This window comes from Mastomys coucha, unplaced genomic scaffold, assembly GCF_008632895.1.
Source record: "Mastomys coucha isolate ucsf_1 unplaced genomic scaffold, UCSF_Mcou_1 pScaffold23, whole genome shotgun sequence".
NCBI lineage: Eukaryota > Metazoa > Chordata > Mammalia > Rodentia > Muridae > Mastomys > Mastomys coucha.
The window spans coordinates 104022346-104046050 of NW_022196906.1; the positions used below are offsets into that span (position 1 = coordinate 104022346).

General features: G+C 47.0%; 1 protein-coding gene and 1 non-coding gene across 10 annotated transcripts in view; one reads left to right on the forward strand and one right to left on the reverse strand.

Annotated features, from left to right (window-relative positions):
- Positions 1-850: 850 nt before the first annotated feature.
- Dhx30 (DExH-box helicase 30) overlaps positions 851-23705 on the reverse strand; it is a 30594-nt gene continuing 7739 nt past the window's right edge. For 7 of the 9 annotated variants that reach the window (XM_031343647.1, XM_031343648.1, XM_031343649.1 and 4 more), the window contains 18 exons: positions 13806-13936; positions 12442-12552; positions 8586-8887; positions 8027-8147; positions 7143-7292; positions 5049-5201; positions 3928-4764; positions 3611-3686; positions 3423-3527; positions 3046-3221; positions 2644-2850; positions 2472-2553; positions 2207-2400; positions 1934-2093; positions 1665-1822; positions 1476-1579; positions 1259-1398; positions 851-1177 (listed from right to left, as the gene is read on the reverse strand). In XM_031343647.1, coding sequence (XP_031199507.1) covers positions 924-1177; positions 1259-1398; positions 1476-1579; positions 1665-1822; positions 1934-2093; positions 2207-2400; positions 2472-2553; positions 2644-2850; positions 3046-3221; positions 3423-3527; positions 3611-3686; positions 3928-4764; positions 5049-5201; positions 7143-7292; positions 8027-8147; positions 8586-8887; positions 12442-12552; positions 13806-13936 — 3461 coding nt within the window. In that variant the 3' untranslated portion in view covers positions 851-923. Of the gene's footprint in view, positions 1178-1258; positions 1399-1475; positions 1580-1664; positions 1823-1933; positions 2094-2206; positions 2401-2471; positions 2554-2643; positions 2851-3045; positions 3222-3422; positions 3528-3610; positions 3687-3927; positions 4765-5048; positions 5202-7142; positions 7293-8026; positions 8148-8585; positions 8888-12441; positions 12553-13805; positions 13937-16084; positions 16348-23047; positions 23077-23705 lie in introns of those variants that run through there. The other 2 variants (XM_031343651.1, XM_031343643.1) reach the window with 2 other exon arrangements.
- On the forward strand, positions 17851-17958 carry LOC116074015. The gene has a single exon (XR_004112007.1). It is a non-coding gene; the product is annotated as a U6 spliceosomal RNA (small nuclear RNA).

Here is a 23705-nt window from a genome sequence, read left to right on the forward strand (position 1 = left end):
AAAAAAAAAAAAAAGACTGCCTGAGCTGGGGAGTGGCTTTCTTCTCAGGCTGTCAGAAGTAAGCTTGGAGCCTGCACTGTCTGTATTTTGCAGCAACAGGGGCCCTTGGAGCTGGGAAGGATGCAGTGGGGACTAGGGTAGCGACGGCTGAGAGCATAAAGGTACTTGCTACCCTCCTTAATGTTGATCTTGGGGCCTTGAAGATGCTGATGAACCTGACAAGAAACAAGTTCATTGGCCAAGGATTAGAGAAAGAAAGGTAGCCCACGCTCTCTAGGTAGCTCCCTGGAAGGATCCCACAAGCCAGAGAACCCGAGAAGGCTGGTCTAGCAGATTGGGACCACAGGCCATGTGATGTGCATACTTGGAAGTGTTTGGGAATAAGATCTTTCTGTATTTTACAGTTTGCTCATGGCTTAGCCATTACCCCTGTCTGTAATTGTTGTACTGATTTAAACAATAAAGCTGCCTGACATCCCACCATGCTATGTTGCTTCTGTCCTCTGAGTCCCAATTAGTTGTTATCCCCCTTCAACCCCTCCTTCACATGGGCGTGGCCAGGGCAAGACTACTGCCTGGAGTTCCTGGCAGGAACTGCACAAATCAGTGCTGCCTAGAACAGTGCTCTTTGCCTCTTGCTATTCACACCCATTAGGACAGTCTGTGCTGTGGGCGGCATTAGGAGCAGCTGCAACAAAGCTGGGCTTGGCCACACAGTTGGAATGTGTTGGCTGCCCTGGTGGATCACTCTTCAGAGGAATGGAGGTCTTAAGCCCCATCCTCCCGTAGGACTTGGGCCACTGCCAAGAGCCCAGAGTCCTGAGAGGAGCCCTTGGGAGGACAGCAGCACTCACAAGGGATAAATATAACTTTATTTTAAATAAACATTTGCACTCTGTACATAGCCCCAGCGGAAGAGGGGCTCAGTCATCTGCTGTCTTGCGCACATCAAAGCTGCCACAAGGTCCCCGCAGCAGCTCTGCCAGCAGTGCAAGCAGCTCCCCATGTTCTTGCTGCACACTAAGAGGAAGTGCAGCTAACTCGCTGCGGAGGCTCCGCTCCACCATTCGTCCTAGGGCTCTACGCAACTCCCTTAGCAACCGCACAGTTCGTGAATCACCTTCCAGCCGCAGCAGGTCACTGTCACTCAATGAGATGGTGGCCCGACGCCCATCATCTGGAAGAGGAGAAAGACAGGCTATATTGGGTCATGCGTGGGGCCATGAGTACCCCTTGGAATGGTGGGAGGGGTACCCACCTCGGATGTGCACGTCCCCATCTGTTAGGAGCAACACAGCTAGTGGGTGCACCTGGGAGGAATCTCGAACAAAGACGCTACCATTGGACTTGACAGCCATGAAATATGTCAGCCACCTGCTCCGTAACCGGGTGGCCTCCCTGGGGAACAAACGCTGTGTGAAGCTACACCTGGCCATTCTCTGGGCCCTCTGTATCTAATCCTGTTTGCCACCCACCTGTTAATGGTCGACTTGTGCAGCAAGATGTTGCCAGATTTGGTCCTGTAAGTGACACTGTTGGGTTTGAACTTGCCTTGCCGAGTAACCTTACCTTGCCTTACCTAAAGGGACAAAAGAAATATGAGCAAGGAGCTAGGGTTGGAGAGAGGTGGGGACCTGGTGAGCACCCGACCCTAGAGGAAGCACCTGGATGAGGTTGGGGTAGAGGCCGGCCATGAGCACGCCCTTCACCAGCTCCTCTTCCTCGCTGTACTCATTGCACTGAGCAGAGGGCAGTGTGCAGTCAGAGGGCTTTCCCACTAGGAAAGCCTCATAAATGTTCTCTGAGAACTGCTTGATGAGCCCTGGGGAGGCAAAGTGCAGTGTGAACAGAGACCCTGCCTTAGGACTAGGGATGGGAGCTCTGGGGGAAGTGGGGGGAGTGCTCAGGAGGCCCTCTTGGGGGCCAGGCTGACCGTGGATGAAGCGCAAGCTGGGGGCATACAGAAGGTTTTCTTCCAGGTAGTTTTCCCTGGAGGTACGGTCCTGCCAGCGCAGTACCTCCTCCCAGCCAGCCACAGCCCGCACGAAGGCCAAATGGTCACTGCCACTGTCATGGCTCAACAATGCCTTCACCTAGGAGAGGAGAATGTTTTATAGGGGTCAGCAGGTAGACTAGAGTCTATCTAAGGACAATGGGTAAGGTGTAAATAGACAGCAAGAGGGCTATAGGAAGCACTGGGCCTAACCTTGTCTACTTCTGCCCGGTTCTGCAAACTGCTGCTGAAGGGGTCCCGGGTAAGGCAGGAAACAACCACCAGCAGTGGGTGCAGGCAACGGAAGATGGCAGCCAACACTATGGCCTTGGCCAGTCGGGGGTCAGTAGAGATATGCGCCAGGCGCTGTCCCAAGGTGGTCAGGTACTCCCTCTGGTCCAGCACCCCTGCAACAGCTCAGCTGTCAGTCCCTCCCACAAGCCACTCCACAGACCAACCATTCCTAGCCTCCATTTACCGATCTCCTGGAGCAGTATCACGGCCTCATCCACTGCCTTGATATTTGGACTGTCCACAGCCTTAGAGAGGAACTCCACCGCCTAGAGCAAAAAGAACCATGCTCTCCTGAGCCTGTGTCCCACCTGCCTTGTCCAGGAGCCAGCCCTTCCCCAGCCCTGCTTCTGCCGCACCGTCTTCTCAGGCATGTGGATTTTGGCTTGCAGCACCAGGTTCTCAAGAGGTGTGCGCAGGATCTCTGGCACTTGGAAAGGAACCATTTTCTCCAGCCTGCTCCTCGGGAACAAGTGGTAGGCAAAACCTGACTGGCAGCGGCCTGCCCTGCCCCGGCGCTGAATCACATTTGCTCTCGACACCCACACGGTCTCCAGGCAGGACACCTACGGGGGGGAAGGCAGGAAACCTACATGTGCTAAAGGGTTTGTCCACCCGGGTCTCCAGTCACCCTTACCACCCCTCAACAGGAGCATTTCCCTCACACAAAAAGATTGTCTACAGTAGGTCGGGACTAGGGGCAACCTCAGAACTGGAATCATTCCCCAATGGGTTATTTGGGCCAAAGAGAGAGGCGCCACCTTGGTCTTCAGGTCATAGCGTTCCTCCTTGTGCAGACCGCTGTCCACGACATGCACAATGTCGTTAACTGTGATGGAAGTTTCCGCAATGTTGGTGGCCAATACAATCTTGCGTACCCCAAGTGGAGGCTGTTGGAATATGGCCTTCTGGTCCATCATGGGGATATTGGAGTGCACTGGTGGATAGCAAGATGCAAAAGGGCTTCACGCACTATTCAGCCAGCAGAGTCCCATATTGAGGGCAGAGCAAGAATTTGGATCGCTCACCCAACCCTGGTCCTGATCCAACTGAAGCCCAAATGGTGAGAAACAAGGCCCACATGAGTATAGGCTAGGTCCCTCCCTACTACAGAGAGTGTGCACACCCAGCCGCTCACCTGGTAAGATGAGGTACTTGCTTTCATGCATGCCCAGGGCCTCCTGGAGCCGTTGTTGCACTCCTTTGATTTCTTGCCAGCCAGGCAGAAAGCACAGGATCCCACCTGTAAAGGGACCCTGCAGCCGTGAGCTGGTTGGTCCAGCTATGGGGAAAGGGAGTGGCTGAGAATCGGGAGGAAGCACCCACCTGGCTCCCCACGGGCATCGATATGCAGAACCAGATCAGTCACAAGGTCCAAATCAAGTGCACATTCATCTTCAGACTGGAGTGGGGGAAGAAAGGCCACTCACAGTCATGGGGCAGGGGTCACACACAGGGACACAGTGACGGTGAGCTAAGTATGCAAACTCTAGCCCACACATACTTGTCACACACAAAGGCATTATTCCCCATTTTTTATCAAGAAGACAGGCTTGGGAAGAAAATAATGACCTATCATAAGGATAGGGAGAAGGGACTCCAAAGGAAAGCTCCAGACCCTGGGGTCTAGGGATGTCCCTCACCTCATGGTGCCGATGCCGGTGTGGATACTGATGTTTACCCAGCTTGGCTAAGATGTCCTCCAGGTAGTGTTCCTTGACAGGATACATGAAGCCAGGTACCTTGATAACAGGGCAGCCCCCAAAGTATCGGGAAAAGCGCTCATTATCTCCTGTAGCACTCATGAGCACCAGCCTCAGGGCTGGGTTGAGCCGCTGCAGGCCCTTGAGCAGAATCAGCAGGAAGTCTGTGTTCACATCCCGTTCATGAACCTCATCCACAATGACATGGCTCACACCCTCCAGGCTGGGGTTGCTCTGCAGCTTCCGAAGCAGGATACCCACAGTGCAGAAGAGCAGCGCCCCACCTCGGGCTGGGGGCTTGCTTTCCAAGCGTACCTGGAAGCCCACATTCCGGCGCAAGGAGGGGCCCAGTTCATGGCTGACTCGCTGCGCCACAGACACAGCTGAGATCCGGCGAGGTTGTGTGATGATCACATTGCAGCGGGCACCTCGCCCCTCAGTCACATAGCGCTCCAATAGCAGCTGAGGGATACGTGTGGTCTTCCCACAGCCTGTGTCCCCAGAGATGACTACCACTGGGTGTTGTTCAATGGCACTGAGAATAGTGTCCCGATGAGGGTCCACGGGTAGCTGGGGGGCCTCCTGCCAGATTGGCCCTCTCCTCCGCCAAAGCTCTAGCAGGCTCTGGCTCAGGCGCACCTCCTCTGCTTCTGACAGGGGCATGTATGGCTTGCCTGTGATAGGGTCACTCAAGGGTCCTGAGTCCTTGCCTAAGGGCAAGATGTCATCACTCTGCAGCCGCAGTTCTGGGGAAATCCATGAACTGTCCACGGGGTACTAGAGGATAAAGAAGCAAGTAAAATGACAGACAGCCTGGCTTCCTCCTCTATACAGTCAGCCCCTCCAAAGGAGTCACTTGAGTCATATGATTTTAACCCACAGAGCAGAGAACTTGGGCTGCGACTGCCCTGACACCCTCATAGGCATGACTATGGGGACTTAGGACCAGGGGAATAAGGGTCCCTGCTCAGTGGGAAAAGAGGATTTCCTATGCCTGTTGTAGGCAGAAACAGCCTTAAGTCTGGAGAGGGAGACAGTGGGATGGAAGACAGGATGCTTACATGACTCAGGAAGGCCTCTATCTTGCGAAGGATGGGCTCAGGCACCTGGATGGTACATGGCCGGCGCTGGGTCTCACCCAACTCACGCAGGGAGGCCAGGTTGTACATGGCATGGGTAAGCGGCTCATTATTCCTGTCCACAAGGCCAAGGCTCTGTAGAAGGATATGTTACAGCTCAGTCAGTCTATGCTGCTAGATCAGTAAGGCTCAGAACCTGAGGGATGGATGTGGTATGCAATCTGTCTTCTAGATTTGGGTCTTAGTGAATAAAGGAGAAATGAGGAACTAAGAGTGTCAATCTCCACAAAGTTATTAAAAAGCCAACTTTTTTTTTTTTCTTGGTTTTTCGAGACAGGGTTTCTCTGCATAGCCCTGGCTGTCCTGGAACTCACTCTATAGATCAGGCTAGCCTCGAACTCAGAAATCCGCCTGCCTCTGCCTCCCAAGTGCTGGGATTAAAGGCGTGTGCCACCACCACCTGGCTCTGTCTTTTTTTTTAAATACAGCTTTGTTATGTAGCCCAGGCCAGCCTTGATCTCATGTTGATCTTCCTGCCTTGCCTACCAAGTACTAAGCTAATAGTATAAATTCCACCAATTCATAAACTCCTCATATTCTCCAAGTTGACAGCTGTACCTTTCACTATCAGAGGGATTTAAGACATGGTTCCCTGGGCTGGAGAGATGGCTCAGTGGTAAAGAGCACCAACTGCTCTTCCAGAGGTCCTGAGTTCAATTCCCAGCAACCACATGGTGGTTCACAACCATCTGTAATGGGATCAGATGCTCTCTTCTGGTGTGTCTGAAGACAGCTATAGTGTACTCATATAAATACAATAAATCTTTTTAAAAAAAAAAAAAAAAGACATGGTTCCGAATATCACATTTCCCAGTCTACTCAGTAAAGCAGGCTCATTGCACATTATGTACACAGAAACTGAACCTTCACCTCCATGCATCAGATGAACTCACTTCTCGTTAATCAGGCACAATGTTAATTCCAAGGCTGTGGCATTAGCTAATGTCAAAACTCCTTTAAGGGAACTGTTAGATAGAGCACAGTGGTACAGTGTCTGAGGGATACCCTATATTCAATCCCCAACACAAGGAAGAAAGAAAAAGTGTGCCAAGCTTACTGGTATTTACCGATAATCCTATCATATGGGATGCTGAGAGACTGTGAGCTGAAAGCCAACCTGAGCTATATAGCAGGTACCAGGCTAAGCTGAGCTGCAATATGGACCTGTTGCAAAAGGAAGTGGGTAGAGACAGGCTGGGGATGTAGTTGAGTTGGTTAGTCAGCTGCCTAGCACGTGAAGCTCTGGGATTGGTCCCCAGAACTGCAAGGAAGCATAGGCACCTGGGAGGTGGATGCAGAAAGGCCAGAATTCAAGATTATCCTCCACTGTGTATCAAGTACCAGGCTAGCCTAGGATACTCCAGATCCTGTCTTGAGGAGGGTGTGGCTATGGCCCAGGCTGATGACCTGAGTTTCATTGCTGTGATTCATATGGTAGAAAGAGAAACCTTACTCCTGCATATTTCCTCTGACCTCCACATGTGTGCCCATGGTGGACACAATAAAGAAAATGTTTTAGGGCTGGAGAGATGGTTCAGTGGTTAAGAGCACTGACTGCTCTTCTAGAGGTCCTGAGTTCAATTCCTAGCAACCATATGGTGGCTCACAACCATCTGTAATGGGATCTGATGCCCTCTTCTGGTGTGTCTGAAGATAGCTACAATGTACTCATATACATAAAATAAATCTTTAAAAAAGAAAATGTTTTTAAAAGGGGTGGGGACGCACTGCTATCACGTAATGTCTCTTCCTCAGTTTTCCTTCCAGCTGCACATCAGGTTATTCTCTTGGCCACCACGGTGAACAGGATGTCTCTGGGCACCTAGGCTCTGGCCAAGTGTTGTTAAGGCACAGTCACTGTGCAGAGACTGGGAAAGCAGACATCAGAACAGCTCTGACAGATACAAGCAAGGACGGGCCACCAGCTCCCTTCCTACCTGGGTACAAACACTTCAAGGCCTGGTAGGTTTTACTACCTAGAAAAGTAGACCACTGTGTCACAGACAAAGGACTTACCTTCAGTTTCTTGCAAGCCAAGGCTGCTGCCTTATTCTCAGCCTCAGCTTTGCGGCGCCCTTTGGCGACAAAGGTCATAGGACAGGGCCAGAGCAGAGTGAGTGTAGCCAGCTTGGTCTTGGTACCCACAGTATGGAACTGCATGAGGTTCTACATGGAAGATAAGTAGAAGTTACAAAAAGCAGGGAATGGAAAGAGACTGTTAGGGAACTCAAGAGATGGACTTAATCATGATCTCCACAGCACCAAAGAGCCACAGACAAGGCACAACCAGGCACACTTCTGTACTGTGACTTCTCTTTTGTCCCTCTGCTTTAATGTCTTTCACCCAGTGACCCTGTGTGACCCTAGTTCTGAGCTTGCTTCACAATCTCTGTAGTAGAAGATGGGGTTCATGCAATGCCACGACCTGTCTTCCTAACCCTCATCCGATTAGCACTTTCAGGAAACTCGGGCTGAAGCTGTAAACAGGAGTCAAATCCCAGGCATGTCCTGACAGAGTAAAAGCTTTATACCTCTTCATCAGTCCTCCTGAGAGCCCTGCTGTGGCATCAGTGATGTCACTTACAATCCAGGATTCAGGCACCCACTCTTTCATATCTCGTAACCCACCACTGGCTCCTAATCGGTGTTTTCCAATCAGCAGTGCCCAACTGATTGAAAACAACCCGGTGTGGTTGTTTTCACCTCTCCTCTGGCCCTGCTGCCTTATCCTTTCTGTCCATCAAGGATCCTATGTCCCTCTAGGTGCCCTAGGCTGGAACTGAGACAGATGCCCTCAGCCCTGCCCCACACCCAAGGCTTTCTGTCCTGCTTAGCCTTAGAAGAGACGGGCACAAACAAGTGGGCTGCTCAAGCTCACACTTCCGGAAGAGACAGCTCACCTTAGCTGTGGAAGAGGAGGTTGCGATCTGAATCACTTTGGCCAGAAGGTTCTTCGGAAGTGGAAACTGAGTCAGAGCTCTAATAGCACTGTCGTCATCTGTCATTTCAAAGGAGCCCCCCCTATGAGGACAAACAGTTGAGGTAAAAAAAAAAATCTGTCTTCCTAGGTAAGTTCTCTGGGCCTTAAAGGTTGGGACATAGTACTGATGTAACAGGTACGTAGGGGCATGAAATGATAGGGCCAGGCTCTACTGCCTCTTCAGTCACACAGCAGAGCCCACACTCCCAGTTTTCCCAGAGGAAGAGAGTAAGCAAAGTTGACCACCGAGTGCACTGGAAAGAAGGCTCATGTACAGTCTGCAGGAGCCCAGCCACAGCCCAAGACAGCAGTGTACCATCTCATCCCATCCCCTCCCCATACAGGGGGAGACACACTGAGCAACAAGATATGACGGCTCAAGTGTTGGGCAGAGCCCTCCCATATCTAAAGGCTCAGAGAAGGTCAATCCTATGTCAAGATGTGGCCAGGGTCCCCTGCATCCCTCTGTAACAGCATACCTTGAGTCCCTGAATGGATTGTGGGAGTCTTGCTGGGTCATGGACAGAAACTCTGTCACATCAATGGTCCCCTCTTCTAGCTCTTCCTCCTCATCTTCCTCTTCCTCTCGGCCTAAGGATCGGGATAGTCCTCCAGGACCTCCTGGCCGAATGTTCTCAGGATTCAGCTGCCGCCAGGAAGTTGGAGGCATGGTGGGTTCTGGGCGCCACCAGCTATCAGCTGGAGACCCAAAACGATCAGCTAGCACTCGGTATTTGGCTGCATCAAACAGCTCATTCCGTGGTCCCAGCAGACCCCAGCCCTGTCGGGTAGAGAAAGCTGTTAGGATCATACCATCATTACCCTCAGTCAGCTCATGCTGGGCTCTGCTATATATTCCTCAGAAATGGAAATAAAAAATACACTTCAATCCAGGCATGATGGTACACTCTGTAATTCCAGCGAGGGAGGCTAAGAGAGAAGGATCTTGTGATCCAGGCCAGCTGTGCCTACACAGTGAAATCATCTCAAAAAACATAACAGCAAGAATGAGAAGGGAGGAAGGAAAGAAGGGAAGGAGAAAAGTTCTTAGAAATGTCTAGATCTGCTACATAAGGGGCAAATGTCTGAAATCCTATGTGTCCCAGGCCAAGGCAGGAAGACCACTTGAAGTTGTAAATATCCTGATCTGCACGACTTGGTGTCAGTAAAACAAAAGTGAGAAAAACCTCGACAGAGCTCCAGCACAGTGGCTCACTCTTACAGACACAGCACTCACTCACGGAAGCCCAGCTGGGTTCCATAGTTTGACACCAGCCTGAACAAAACAACCAAAGCAAAAAACAAATAACAACAAAAATATAAAACAAACAAAAACAAACAAACAAAGGGGGCGATTGTGGCACAAGCCTTTAATCCCAGCACTCAGGAGGCAGAGGCAGGTGGAGCTCTGAGTTTGAGGACAGCCTGGTCTACAGAACAGGTCCTAGGACAGCTAAGGCTACACAGAGAAACCTTGTCTGGAAAAACCAAACAAAAAACCAGGGAACTAGAGGAACATAAGGTACAGGACACAGTGAACTGCAAAGCCAGAGTAACCGGGCAAGTAGGAAATGAGTGGCCCACAGTGTCAAATAGACACCATTCCTAACACAAGAACCCTGTTAGACTCACATACAATAAATAACATAAATCTTTAAAAGAAAAAAAATTAGAAATAAACTACAAAATAATCCAAAATGTTTTAAAATCATCTGTAAAAGGGACTGGCAAGATGGCTCAGCAGGTAAGAGCACTGACTGCTCTTCCGAAAGTCCTGAGTTCAAATCCCAGCAACCACATGGTGGCTCACAACCATCTGTAATGAGATTTGACACCCTCTTCTGGTGTGTCTGAAGACAGCCACAGTGTATTACACCTGACGAGCAGGGCCGGAGCAAGCAGAGGTCCTGAGTTCAATTTCCAGCAGCCACATGATGGCTCACGTCCATCTGTACAGCTACAGTGTACTCATACACATAAATAAATAAATCTTTTAAAAAAACCATCTGTAAAAATAAATATTCAGTATGGATTCAAAAGTCAACAGAAACAAAGTTGCATGGGTATATTCTGCAGTAACTTAGCCAACAAAGAGATCAAGAAGTATGCTGGGCGGTGGTGGTGCACGCCTTTAATCCCAGCACTTGGGAGGCAGAGGCAGGCGGGTTTCTGAGTTCGAGGCCAGCCTGGTCTACAGAGTGAGTTCCAGGATAGCCAGGGCTATACAGAGAAACCCTGTCTCTCTGTATAAAAAGGAAGTAGACTGGAGAGATGGCTCAGTGGTTAAGAACACTGACTGCTCTTCCAGAGGTCGTGAGTTCAATTTCCAGAAACCGCATTGTGGCTCACAACCATAGGATCTGATGCCTTCTTCTGGTGTGTATGAAGATAGATACAGTGTACTCACATAATAAATAAATAAATCTTTAAAAAGAAAAAAAAAGAAAGAAAGAAAAAAAGCCAGGCAGTGGTAGCGCACACCTTTAATCTCAGCACTTGGAATGCAGAGACAAGCAGATTTCTGAGTTCAAGGCCAGCCTGGTCTACAGAATGAGTTCCAGGACAGCCAGGGCTACACAGAGGAACCCTGTCTCAAAAAAACAAAAAGAAAAACAAAACACAAAACAAAACTAAACAAAAAAAGAAGTAGGCTGCAGAGATGGCTCAGAGAATGTAGGAGAATGTGCTGCTTGTACAGAGGACCTTCCCTCCCAACCTAAGATCTGAAGCTTGTTTCTTAGGCATTATATCCACCTGAGCACACTGATTCACATACATATGCACATATGCTTAAATGTAAAAGGTGTAGGAGCAATAGCTCAGTGATTAAAAGCACTAGATACTCTTCAAGAGGATCAGAGTTCAATTCCCAGCATCCACATGGAGTGTCACAAACATCTGTATGACTCCAGTCTCAGGGGATGTGTCACCCTCTGCTGGCCTCCATAAATACTACATATACATGCACAAAGATAAACACCTATATATACACACACATACAAAGTTAAAAATCTTAAAAAAAAAAAAAGAAAGAAAGAAAAGAGCTACATAAAAGTACTCAGTCGTGGAAAACTCGCCTAGCATGTGCCCTGGCTCCATCTTCAGCGTAGCAAAACAAACGAGAAAAAGAAAACAAGAAAAAATACAAATGTGAACAATAACAAAATGAACAATAAACCTCAGTTAAAGTGCTTATCCTGAGGTGACAGGATGCTCGGACACTAAAGGTAATAAATATAGAATGAAAACACACTCAATGAAATACCTACCAAAACCACAAAGAAAATGTCAAACACAGAAACAACAAAAATTCTAAAACTCACAAAATACACAAAAGCTCCCAATAGCCAAAATAATCTTAAGAAATATAAAGTTAGAGTAATTACACTTCCTATCTTAAATACAACATTGCTATAATCAAATGAACACAGGGTACAGGGTGTCACATATCCCTTTGCCCTTCCCTGACCTTCAAAAGAACACCAGGCACAAAAGTGTCATACATGAATGTTAGCAATACATACAAAATAAATACCTTTAAATTTTTCTCTCTCAAATTAGTGGTGGTGGCCACACCTTTAATCCTAACACTCAGTATTAAAGTCCCAGCACCTGGACAGGCATACAGCCTGCTCTACAATAGTGAATTCTAGACAAGCCGGTAGGGACAGGCACATATCCTGCTCTACAATAGTGAATTCCAGGCAAGCTGGGATACAGAGAGATCACTTCTGAGGAAAAAAACAAAAAGTTTACCTTTTTTTTTTTTTTTTTTTAAACAGTAAGACATAGGCTGGGGAGTCAGATAGCTCTGTCAGTAAAGAGTTTAACAAATAATCATGGAAGACTAGAATTCAATCCTTATCTCTGATATAAAATTCTAGGTAGTGGTGGTGCACATTTATAATCCCAGAGCTGGGGAGGCAGACAGGTGGATCATGGGACACGCTAGCCAGCCAACCAGGCCAGGTGTGGTGAGGCACACCTTTAGTCCAAGCACTCAGAAAGCATAGGCAAGTGACTCTCTATGTGTCTAAGGCTACCATGGTCTGCATCAGAAGTTCTTGGCCAGCCAAGCTCCACAGTGAGACCTTTTCTCAAACAAGCAAATGAATAAACAGAAAAATGATGTAGACGATGTCTCAGGAATGACCTGCGAAGGACCTCTGAATGGCACATAGCTGTATGTAATCACATACAGCACATGCATCTGCACACACACACACAACTAAGAAATGGGAAGGGCTCAGTTCAGTAGAATGCCTGAACCTTGTCTCAAGAGAGAGCAAGGGATAAGTTTGCCAGGCCTGTGGGCCTTCCATAGAGGAGCCTCACCTTGAAGAGTTGGCAGGCCGCTGCTGCAGCCTGCCGCTCAGCATCAATCTTCTTGCTGCCATAGCCTTCCACCTCCACGCTCTTGGGCCACTTTATGTGCAGGGTGACTTTCTGGGAAATGAAAAAGCAAAGAAAGAAGTGGGAACGGCAGCCAACCCCTGTAATCCAGAAGGCCACGTTATAAAGTAAATTCCAGGACAGATCGGGATGGAGAAGACCCTGTCTAAAAATAAACAAGCTGGGCTGAAAAGAAGGTTAAGAGTACTGGCTGCTGTGGTGGTGGCGCACACCTTTAATTCCAGCACTTGGGAGGCAGAGGCAGGTGGATTTCTTGAGTCCGAGGCCAGCCTGGTCTACAGAGTGAGTTCCAGGACAGCCAGGGATATACAGAGAAACCCTGTCTCAAAGCAAATAACCAACCACAAAGAACTTTCACTCAGAATGGGTTCCCTGAATGCTTCTGTGGGATCTAGGCTCTACAACACTTGGAGCAGGAGCTATGACATCACTTCTCTCTTGCATCCCTTGTTAGACGAAGGACCAAAGCCACAGACAAACTCTCTGACAATATGAGTACTCCTTACCCCACCTGCTATGCTTGCTCTTCTTAAACAAACCACATAAAGTACTGGTTGATTTTTCAAATTGAATTGTATTATGAGATTCTCTTCTGAGTTCACAGTAGCACACATCTGTAAGTCATTTTTCATGTGTATAGAATGCCTTCAGGATCTGGGAAGTAGAGGCAGTAAAACCAGCAATCCAAGGCCAGATCCTGTTACAAAGTAAGTTTTTTTTTTTTTTTTTTTTTTTTTGGTTTTTGGAGACAGGGTTTCTCTGTATAGCCCTGGCTGTCCTGGAACTCATTCTGTAGGCCAGGCTGGTCTCAAATACAGAGTAAGTGCTAAGCCAACCTAGTCTACACAAAACTTTATCTCAACAAAAAGCAAATATCAGGCCACATGCCTTTGATCTTAGCACTCAGGAGGTAGAGACAAGCAGATCTGAATTCAAGACCAGGCTGGTCTCCAAAATCAATTCCAGGACACCCAGGGATAAAGAAACCCTGTCTAGAAGAACAAAAACAAACAAAACAGTGCACACATATGCATTAAATAAATAAATCTTTAAAAAAAAACCCTGAAGCCGGGCAGTGGTGGCACACACCTTTAATCCCAGCACTTGGGAGGCAGAGGCAGGTGGATTTCTGAGTTCGAGGCCAGCCTGATCTACAGAGTGCGTTCCAGGACAGCCAGGGGTACACAGAGAAACCCTGTCTCGAAAAAAAACAACACACCTGAATGGGAAGAGTAGCCAGTCTCCTGTGAGCCAAGCCAGTGTTTCACTTAGCTACCAACAGTTACCTTTTTCTTCGGTCCATTTGTGTGCACATAGACTAGCTTGTCTTTCGCGTGAGAGATGCCAAGGGCTCTTCCAATCACACTGTTGAGAAGGTTCTTAGGCTGTGGAAACTCTTTCAATAGGTCCCTAGAAGCTAAGAAAATAAGAATGAAATAATTACAGTTCTTTTTCTTTTGAAATTCCATTTGTTAGGTAGGGGTGTGTGTGTGTGTGTGTGTGTGTGTGTGTGTGTGTGTGTGTGTGTGTGTGTGTATCAATCAAAGTCACTCTGGGTTGAAGATGTTGGCTCAGGACCCTCAAGCACTCAATGGAGTTAGGAGTCCTTGGAAAAGGGCTAGATGGTCAATAAACTCCACGAGTCTGATGTCTAAAAGAGGATACTCAAAAAACAAACAAAATGCAGGGTGGTGGTGACACACACCTTTTATTTCAGCACTCAGAAGATAGAGGCATTCAGATCTCTGAGTTCAAGGCAAGCCTGGTCTACAGAGTGAGTTCCAGGACAACCAAGGCTATATTGAGAAACCCTGTCTCAAAAACAGCAACAATAACAACGAACACAACCAACAAAAAACAAAAAACAAAGACAAAACTATCTTCCACATATACATAAAAGCAATCAAGACCCTCCTAAAGCCACTGACAGAAGGACAGGCCCCTTGCATCAGGATGAGACCCTCCTAAGGCAGTTGACAGAGGACAGGCCCCTTGTATCAGGATGAGATCCAGATTCTGAAGATCAGGCCTCTGTTCTCGACTAACCCCAGCATTCTGCACAAGTCCTCTCTAAAGCTCACAGAAAGGCTCACAGCCAAGACAAGGCATGAGCCAAGCCTCCTATCTCCCTGACAGATACCAGGAGGCCATCTCTTCCCTTCCATTTATTGTCTGCATTGACCTCAACACAAAAATGTCTAAAATACCTCATCTAGCAGCAGCTCCAGCCAAACAACGAGGCACCATGGCCCAGCTCCAAACAAAATGAAGTGCCCATTCACACGCAGTCAGAAATCTTCAGAGAAGGCTTCAGAGGTCTTCCTATTTGCCACCGTCAGTGTGTGGATTACATTCAACTTATACTACACTGGAATTGATTCATAGAGTACTTGGGTCATCATAATCATTTGGGAAGTTTCACACAGCAGTGGACAGAGTGTTCGTCAATGGGAACCTGAGAACGCCAGCAATGTTCAGGTAGGATCTGTATTTAACTCTTATGTCTTATTAAACATTCATTTATTGCTGGGCAGGTGTTGAAAACTTTTAATCCCATCCCTTGGGAGACAAACACATGTGGATCTCTGTGAATTTCAGGCCAGCCAGGGCTATAGAGTGAGACCGTTTCAAAAAAAATCTCATTAGTGGGTGTGTACACATGTATATGAGGTTGGAGGATTGCCCTGGCAAACCTATTCTCTCCCTCCACTGTGACCAAGGTTGGAACTTGGGTTTATCCACCAGACTTGCATGCAAGCACTCTCACCAGCTGAGCCATCTCACCAGTGCTGCATTTTGAAAACATTCCTCCAAAACTTCTGGAATAACCTGCTTAATTAGTTTGGGATATTTACCTGGAGCAGACTTCTGTGTCAACTAACACAATAGGAGGGTCCTGCCTGGACCACGCTCCTAAATGCTGTTATTAAACAGTTCCTAAGTAGACTCAAGGAGAGTTGAACCCATCTTGCAACCCTAAGCTAAGTACAGATACACACAGACACCACACCCCCACATCTTCAAGATGGGTAAAGAAAGGCCAGCGAGCTCACTCCACCTGTCTTAATGGCCAGTTCCATTCCCTGCACTTATCATGATGTCGGAGCTAACCCTCAATGCCACTCAACCTGGCAGAAGTAGGATATTTAAGTGACTCCTCCTGATCCATCTATATGCAGGCGTGCTGGGTTCCTCGTATGTCTTAAGACATACCAGGCAGCCGGGCGGTGGTAGCGCACGCCTTTAATCCCAGCAATTGGGAGGCAGAGGCAGGCGGATTTCTGAGTTCGAGGCCAGCCTGGTCTACAGAGTGAGTTCCAGGACAGCCAGGGCAACACTGAGAAACCCTGTCTCGAAAAAACAAAAAACAAAAAACAAACAAACAAAAAAAAGCAAGACATACCACGCTACCTAACAGCAAGGCAGAGACTCACAGATGTAAAAAGTTTAAACTACTTTCAAGAATAAAGCCTTGACCTGCGAAGCCGGGCGCTATCCCGCACCCCTTGCTTTGTCTTCCCTAGTCAAGGACGTAGCAGCCAAATCTCAGCTTCACTATCCTCACCGTTCACCATGCTTCCGTCACCCTCCCCAGGCTCGCTGGGGGCCACCTCTGATTCGACCGTGGCAGCTTCCTGAGTGCCATCGGGGTGGACAAAGGTTGATGAGAAGCCGCGCGAGCTTCTTTGTCGCCCAGCAGCGCGGGGATCCGGCGGCCGCAGGCGCGGAGAGACGCCCGCAGCCACCGCCATGAGCCGCCTGGCAGCCGCCATCGCGATCCCATCAGTCCCCGCGGCCCCAGACCACGACAGTACTTTCGAGGGCTCAGCAACCGGCAGCAGTACCGTACGCCCCCTGCTGGCCGGGGGGACTCGGTGCCGACCTGAGAGCAAGGAAGCTAGGATGTAGATAGGATGCATAGAGTCTAAGCTTCCTCACCTGGAAACCACAGACTAGGCATCTGGATCTCAACCAGGAAAGGGAATAGGATAATTTTAGAAAATAGCGCTAGGTATTTGCCCAACGTCCATTTAAAAAACAGAGCCAAGCTCCCTCCAGGTCCAACACCAGGTCCAACACATGGTAAATCCCTTCCAGGCAGCTTTGGAATGCCTGCCTTAGTTGACACAGCAGGGCACCAATCTCCTATAGGTAACCCTGGTGAAGACTCTACAATAGGGAAGACCTCTTGAATATAAACTGATTTTATCCCCTGGACTGGAGTCAAGGGAGAAAGCACCTACTTTTGGGCACTATGCCAAAAATTGAGCTGACTCCACAGTCGAGAGTGGAGTCCTGCTCTTCCTCACTCGTGTGTGAAGACTGCAATTCCACCTCCAAACTGCTGTGCCTGCATTTTATTCCTATAAGGTCTCTTCCAGCTCTGGAGGACTTGGAGGGCTGGGAATGAATGAGCCTTGAAAGCAGTGGCTATGTGAGAGTGAGCTTCGGAGTTGCAGGACCTCAGGAGGGAGGGAGCTTAGTGAGGGGTTGGGGGTGGGGAGGGGTGTTGCAGCTTAAGTTGAGTAAATTGGGGAGAAGAAATTTGTTTCCCTCTAGCCATGATTTGAATAATCCCCTGGAGAGCTCATTAAAATATATCACTGCTACACAAGGTGTTTATGCATTTAATCCCAACACTCTTAAGGTGGATTACTGAGTTTGAGGCCAGCCTGGTATACAAAGTGAGTTCTAGGACAGCCAGGACTACACAGAGAAACCCTGTTTCAAAAACAAAACAAAACAAAACAAAAATAATGAAATCAAATGAGTGGTGAGCCCTGCCCGTAGCTCAGCACTCAGAAGCAGAAGCAGGACTGCTACATGTCTGAGTCTAGCTTGGCCTCCATGAAAGTTTCAGGTTAACAACAAAAAATAAAACAAACAAACACCACAAAAAACAGGTCTGGGGATAGAGTTTAGTTCATAGTGTCTGCCCAGACTCCATAATTATGTTCACAAGATTTGACCATCAGCACTGTACACGGACAGGGAGCATGTCTCTGAATCCCACACCAGGAAGTGGAGGATTGGAAGTTCAAGGTCATCTCTGGCAACAGAATACAAAAACTTGAAGCCAACAAGAGCCTCTATCTTTTTTTATTTCTTTGTTTTCAAGACAGGTATAGCCCTGGCTGTCCTAGAACTTACTCTGTAGACCATGCTGGCCTCAAACTCACAGAGATCCACCTGCATCTACTACCCAACTCCTGGTATTAAAGACATATACAACCACCACCTGCCTACATGAGCCACCATGCACATGGTGGACAGACATATATGAAGGCAAAACATCCACATACATAAAATTAATTTAAGAAGATATAAATAGTGCTCACTTCAGCAACACATATACTAAAAATTGGAACAATACAGAGAAGATTAGCATGGCCCCTGCGCAAGAATGACACACAAATTCGTGAAGCATTCCATATTTAAAAAAAAAAAAAAGATAAAAATAAGCCAGACAGTGGCCAAACACCTCTAACTTCGAGGTCAGTCTGATGTATAGATTGAGTTCCAGGACAGCCAGGACTGCACAGAAAAACCTTGTCTTAAAAAAAAAAAAAAAAGCCAGGCAGTGGTGGCGCATATCTTTGATCCCTGCACTTGGGAGGCAAAGCAGGCAGATTTCTGAGTTCAAGGCCAGTCTGGTCTACAGAGAGAGTTCCAGGACAGCCAGGGCTACACAGAGAAACCCTGTCTCAAAAAAACAAAACAAAAAAACAAATAAAAAAAAAAAAAGACCATGATTCCCCAAGGGCTTTGCATTTGGCAGTGTGGCTATTTACTTTGCCAGAAGTCTAACCAGTTTCAAAAATGGCCCTCAAAGACTATAAACAGTGCAATTTTCATCAAAAGGATGAAGATGTTTACCAAGTCAGGGTGGGCACAAGAGTGGCTGAGGATAAATTGAGAACTGCGTTGTTTCAAAGTTGAAGGAAACAAGTCTGGAGAAAAGATCCTCACCTAGAGAGCGACCTGTGCCCATCAACACCCCTCACCTAGAGAGTCACCTGTGCCCATCAACACCCCTCACCTAGAGAGCGACCTGTGCCCATCAAGACCCTCAAGAATGCACTCTGCTCTGCTTGCTCAGCCACAATGTTATGTGTATGGATGTTTTGCCTGCATATATGCTCAGAAGCAGGTGGATGAATTCAAGGCACAAGTGTGTTCATGCATGATTCTTGGCTTTGTTTCCAAGAGGCCAAGTGGAAGAATATACACAGAGCAAAAGTTGCTATGAACTGTTAAATGTCTAAATTTCATGATAGGAACACGGGCATCTGCTATGCCATTTTCTCTATTTTTTTTTCTTTTTGTTTTTTGGGTTTTTTGTTTGTTTGTTTGTTTGTTTGTTTTCGAAACAAGGTTTCTCAGGACAGCCCTGGCTGAGCTGGAACTCACTCTGTAGACCAGGCTGGCCTCGAACTCAGAAATCCACCTGCCTCTGCCTCCCAAGTGCTGGGATTAAAGGCGTGCACCACCACTGCTTGGCCCATTTTCTCTATTTTTGGTTTGTTTGTTTGTTTGTTTGTTTGTTTTGCGGTTTTTCAAGACAGGGTTTCTCTGTGTAGCCCTGGCTGTCCTGGAACTCACTCTTTAGACCAGGCTGGCCTCGAACTCAGAAATCCACCTGCCTCTGCCTCCCAAGTGCTGGGATTAAAGGCATGTGCCACCACTGCCCAGCTTTTTCTCTATTTTTAAAAAACATTTTAAACAGATGCCTGAAATTTTATGTTTAAAAAACAAAAACAAAAAAACAAGAAAGCAACGGGGCTGGAGAGTGGCTCAGAGGTTAAGAACAGTGGCTGCCCTTTCAGAAGACCCGGATTCAATTCCCAGCACCCACACAGCAGCTCACACCTGTTTGTAACTCCAGTTCCAGGGAATCTAACACCCTCACACAGACATATGCAGGTAAAACACCAATGCACACAAAATAAAAATAAATCATTAAGAAAAAGAAAAGAGAGAGAAGGCTCTTAGTCCTGTGAAGGCTCGATGCCCCAGTATAGAGCAAACGGTAGGATGGTGAGGCGGGAGTGGGTGGCTAGGTAGGGGAGCACCATCATAGAAGCAGGGTAAGCGGGGATGGGATAGGGGGTTTGCAGAGGGGAAACCAGAAAAGGGAATAACATTTCAAATGTAAACAAATAAAATATCCAATTAAAAACATCCAAAAATAAATAAATACTAATACTAAAACAAAGTAATAATAATGTGAATAAACTGGAATAAAATATTAATATTTTTAAAAAAGAAAAACAAAAGGTAGGCATTGTAGCTCATGCCTCTAATCCTAGTACTTACTGGCCTGAGACAGGAATATTTGATAGTACAAGGTCAGCCTAGGATTCAAACTAAGACCCTGTCTCTGAAACTAAGAAAAGGCTGTCAGTCATGACATAGTGGGTTTAGCTCCCACAGTCCACATTGTGGCTGTCAGTCATGACATAGTGTGTTTAGCTCCCACAGTCCACATTGTGGCTGTCAGTCATGACATAGTGGGTTTAGCTCCCACAGTCCACATTGTGGCTGTCAGTCGTGACATAGTGGGTTTAGCTCCCACAGTCCACAGAGACATGCCAGGAGAGAACTGACTCAACAAAGCTGCCCTTTGACCTGTTCCAGACACACACTATTCACACATTTATACACAGTAACAACGAATACAACCTAAAAAGAAAGCTCATGCCAGGTGGGGATGGTGCAGGCCTTTAATCCCAGCACTTGGGAGGCAGAGGTAGGTGGATTTTTGAGTTAGAGGCCAGCCTGGTCTACAGAGTGAGTTCCAGGACAGCCAGGACTACACAGAGGAACCCTGTCTCAAAAAAACAAAAACAAAACAAAACAAAACAAATGAATAATAATGTGGAAAAATAATAAAAAAAAATCAATGATAAAGAGTTCTAAGAGCTGGCATCATCTTGAGCAAATTCTTCACTCCATAAATACCAGCGACTCCTGTAAAATTAAAGAAGCTCTTCAGACAAGATTTTGAAAGGCTTCTGTTTCTATGATCTCCTCCCAGGTGTCCAGAGTAGGTATTGGCAAACCACTGACTGTACATGCACACCAAATCCAGGCCACTGCTGTTCCTCTAAGGTCTTTATTGGTATTTGAAACAGCGTATCCTTCACTCAAGTCTCGCCTTGCACTTGCTATTGCTAGTTAGCCAAGGATGACTTTGAACTAACCATCCTGTAGGGTGCAGGGAGTACAGGATATGCCAGCACACCTGAATTAGTCAGTGCTGGGGGCTGAATTCAAGCTAGGAATTGAATTCAGTTCCTAGCTAGTTGCCAACTGAAGTGCATTCTTAGCCCTACAAGGAAGTTTGAGTGAAGCACAACTATGCTAATTTGCTTATGTAATATCAATTACTGCTTTTCTGCTATTATGGCAGAGTTAATTGCAACAGAAAAACATGACAGCAAACCTGAACTATAACTGGGCATGATGGCTCATGAATTTATCCCCAGCACTCAGGAGGAAGAAGGCAAATCTCTGAGTTCCAGGACATCCTGGTCTACATACAGAGTTCAGGCCAACCAAAGCTATAGAGTGAGACCTTATCTCAAAAAAAGAAGAAAAAGAAGAAAAAAAAACCCACCATACACACACACACACACACACACACACACATACACACACACACACACACATTATATACTATATATATGAGTTTAACTTAGAGATATTTCTTTTTATTTAATTTATATTTTTATTAATTTTTAGTGTATATGCATGTTCGTGGTTCTCTTTTCACCATGAGTGCCAGGGATTGAACTCAGGTCATCAGGATAGCACAGCAGTAACTATTACCTGCAGAGCCACCTCATCAGCTCTCAGAGATATTTCTGTCCACTTCTGGAGCAAACAGAACATCACTACTAAACAGAATCAAGGTGTCGGGTGTCTGGGTCTGCAGGGAATACTTAGGGGCTGACGCTTTGCTTATATTCTGATTCATGGCATTACTCTATAGCCCACACTGAACTACAACTAATTATGTAGCCAAGGCTGCCCCAAACTTATAGCAATCCTGTTTTTGCCTCAGCCTCCCAAGTGCTGGAGTACAGGTATAAGTTAACATGTTTAGGAAGTAAAATGTTAAAGCACCAAAAAACAATAGAAGGAAACCCAAGACAACTGAGGCTCTGTACACCTAAAACACTGGAGCTCTCAGCCAGCATGAGGCAACTTACTGAACTTATCATATTCAAAACGATAAGACAAGGTCAAGCTGACTGGAAATATGAAGAAAAGAAGAGCTATCAAGTCAGGCAAGCACCCCCATGTGTGAAAGCCACGTATCCCTTAATGTAAGGCCCCGCATCAGGCAAAACCACAATTGCATAAGGAATACACAGGGAAGAGCATGCGTGGCCTTGGGCCTGGGCAGACTACCCTGCAGGATTTCTAGTGCCCAGGCCTCAGCTCTGGGCAGGACACTTACAGGTAGGGTTTTGTTGCCATCTTCACCCTTACTTTGGTAAGAGATTGGTGTAGTATGGGGACAGGTCTGGAAAGGAGGTGATTTGGTTTTTCTTTTCTTTTCTTTTCTTTTTTTTTTTTTTTGGTTTTTCGAGACAGGGTTTCTCTGTGCAGTCCCGGATGTCCTGGAATTCACTCTATAGACCAGGCTGGCCTCGAACTCAGAAATCCACCTGCCTCTGCCTCCCAAGTGCTGGGATTAAAGGCGTGTGCCACCACTGCCTGGCCATTTGTTGCTTTCAATTCCAAACCTGTCCCTGATGGGCTCTGCTCAATACAAATGACCACTGTCTCCTGGGTGCTATTGATTTCATTTAAACCCTAGAGATACTATTTTCACCACATACCTCTTTTTCTATCGGTATGGGGAGATAAAGTAGGATGTACTACTGTAGCCAAGACTGGTCTTGAACTCCTGATCCTCATATTTTCCTACTGTTGGATTACAGGTGTTTATGCCCACATCTGGCTCTCACAGCTCCTTAAGTGTAGAAGTTCCAGTGAAGCCTCGGGCATTACCTATAACCCACCTACTGGGAAGCAAAGAAAAGATTGCTTGAGCTAGAACTTTGAAGCCCCTTATACAATGCTCTAAGACTCCATCTCAAAGGAAAAAGAAAGGGGGTGGGGCAAATATAGCTCAGTAGTAGAATGCTAGCATTGTGTCTGTGAGGCCCAATGCTTAAGGCCTTCCTAATACCAACACCGGTGGTGGCACCAGTGCACTCACACACATACACACACACAAAGGAAACAGAAGCAGCATGGGAGAAAGAAAGCTTAACTGTATATGCACATGAAGATGTCTTCTGACACCCTGTGGATGCCTTCTGGAGGCACAGCAAGAGAAGCAGTGTGCAGCACCTATGGGTCACCACACGGGCCAGTCTTCTATTCCAAGAGCATAGTATATTATATACTTCTTGTCATTCACTAAGGCACGGCCTACCTGACTCCTAGTTAACCCAAACAAACAGTCTTTGAGCTTAGTCACAGCACATCTAACACTCTCAGAGCCACTCACCTGCCATGTTGGAAATGTTAACGTTCAGCCTTTTCGAGTTACAGGGCATTTTAAGAAAGAAAAAAAAAAAAAGGGCAATCAACTCTTGTTTTAGCAATGGTAGGGGGTGGCATTTCTGTAAAACCTAAGTCAGGTGGTCAGAAGGGTTGCAAGTATGTATTTCTGCTACACTGCTGCCAGAAGTCAGGGCCATGGGAAAGGGGAGGGCAGCAAACTGGAAATTGCCTGAAAACATGGCAGCACCACAGGCCACAGGAACTGCTCTCCACACTTTTTCTAAGCTCTTGATCTTCTAAATACTGTACAGAAACTACACTAGGCAGACTCATTCCAGATGTAGCAAAGACTCTGTGACCTAAAATACTGTTCTTTCCAGTAGGCAGAGGGGTATGAAGAGGCAGTCCCAGCAGGGAGAGAGCCTGACAAGACAGACAAGCCACCAGGAACGCTGGTCTTGGCAAATGGAGAGAAGACTTAAGTCTGAGGGAAAGAAGAGATGCTCCTGTGCTGACTACTGACTCTATCCACAGGTATATGTTGACCTGAGGTGAACCATCATTCACCTGGATATTGAGATAGTCTTCCCTATCAAAAATATATGCCATATTGCCAAAGAATTGTCAGGTAAGCTTTTTTTTTTTTTTTTTTTTTTTTTTTT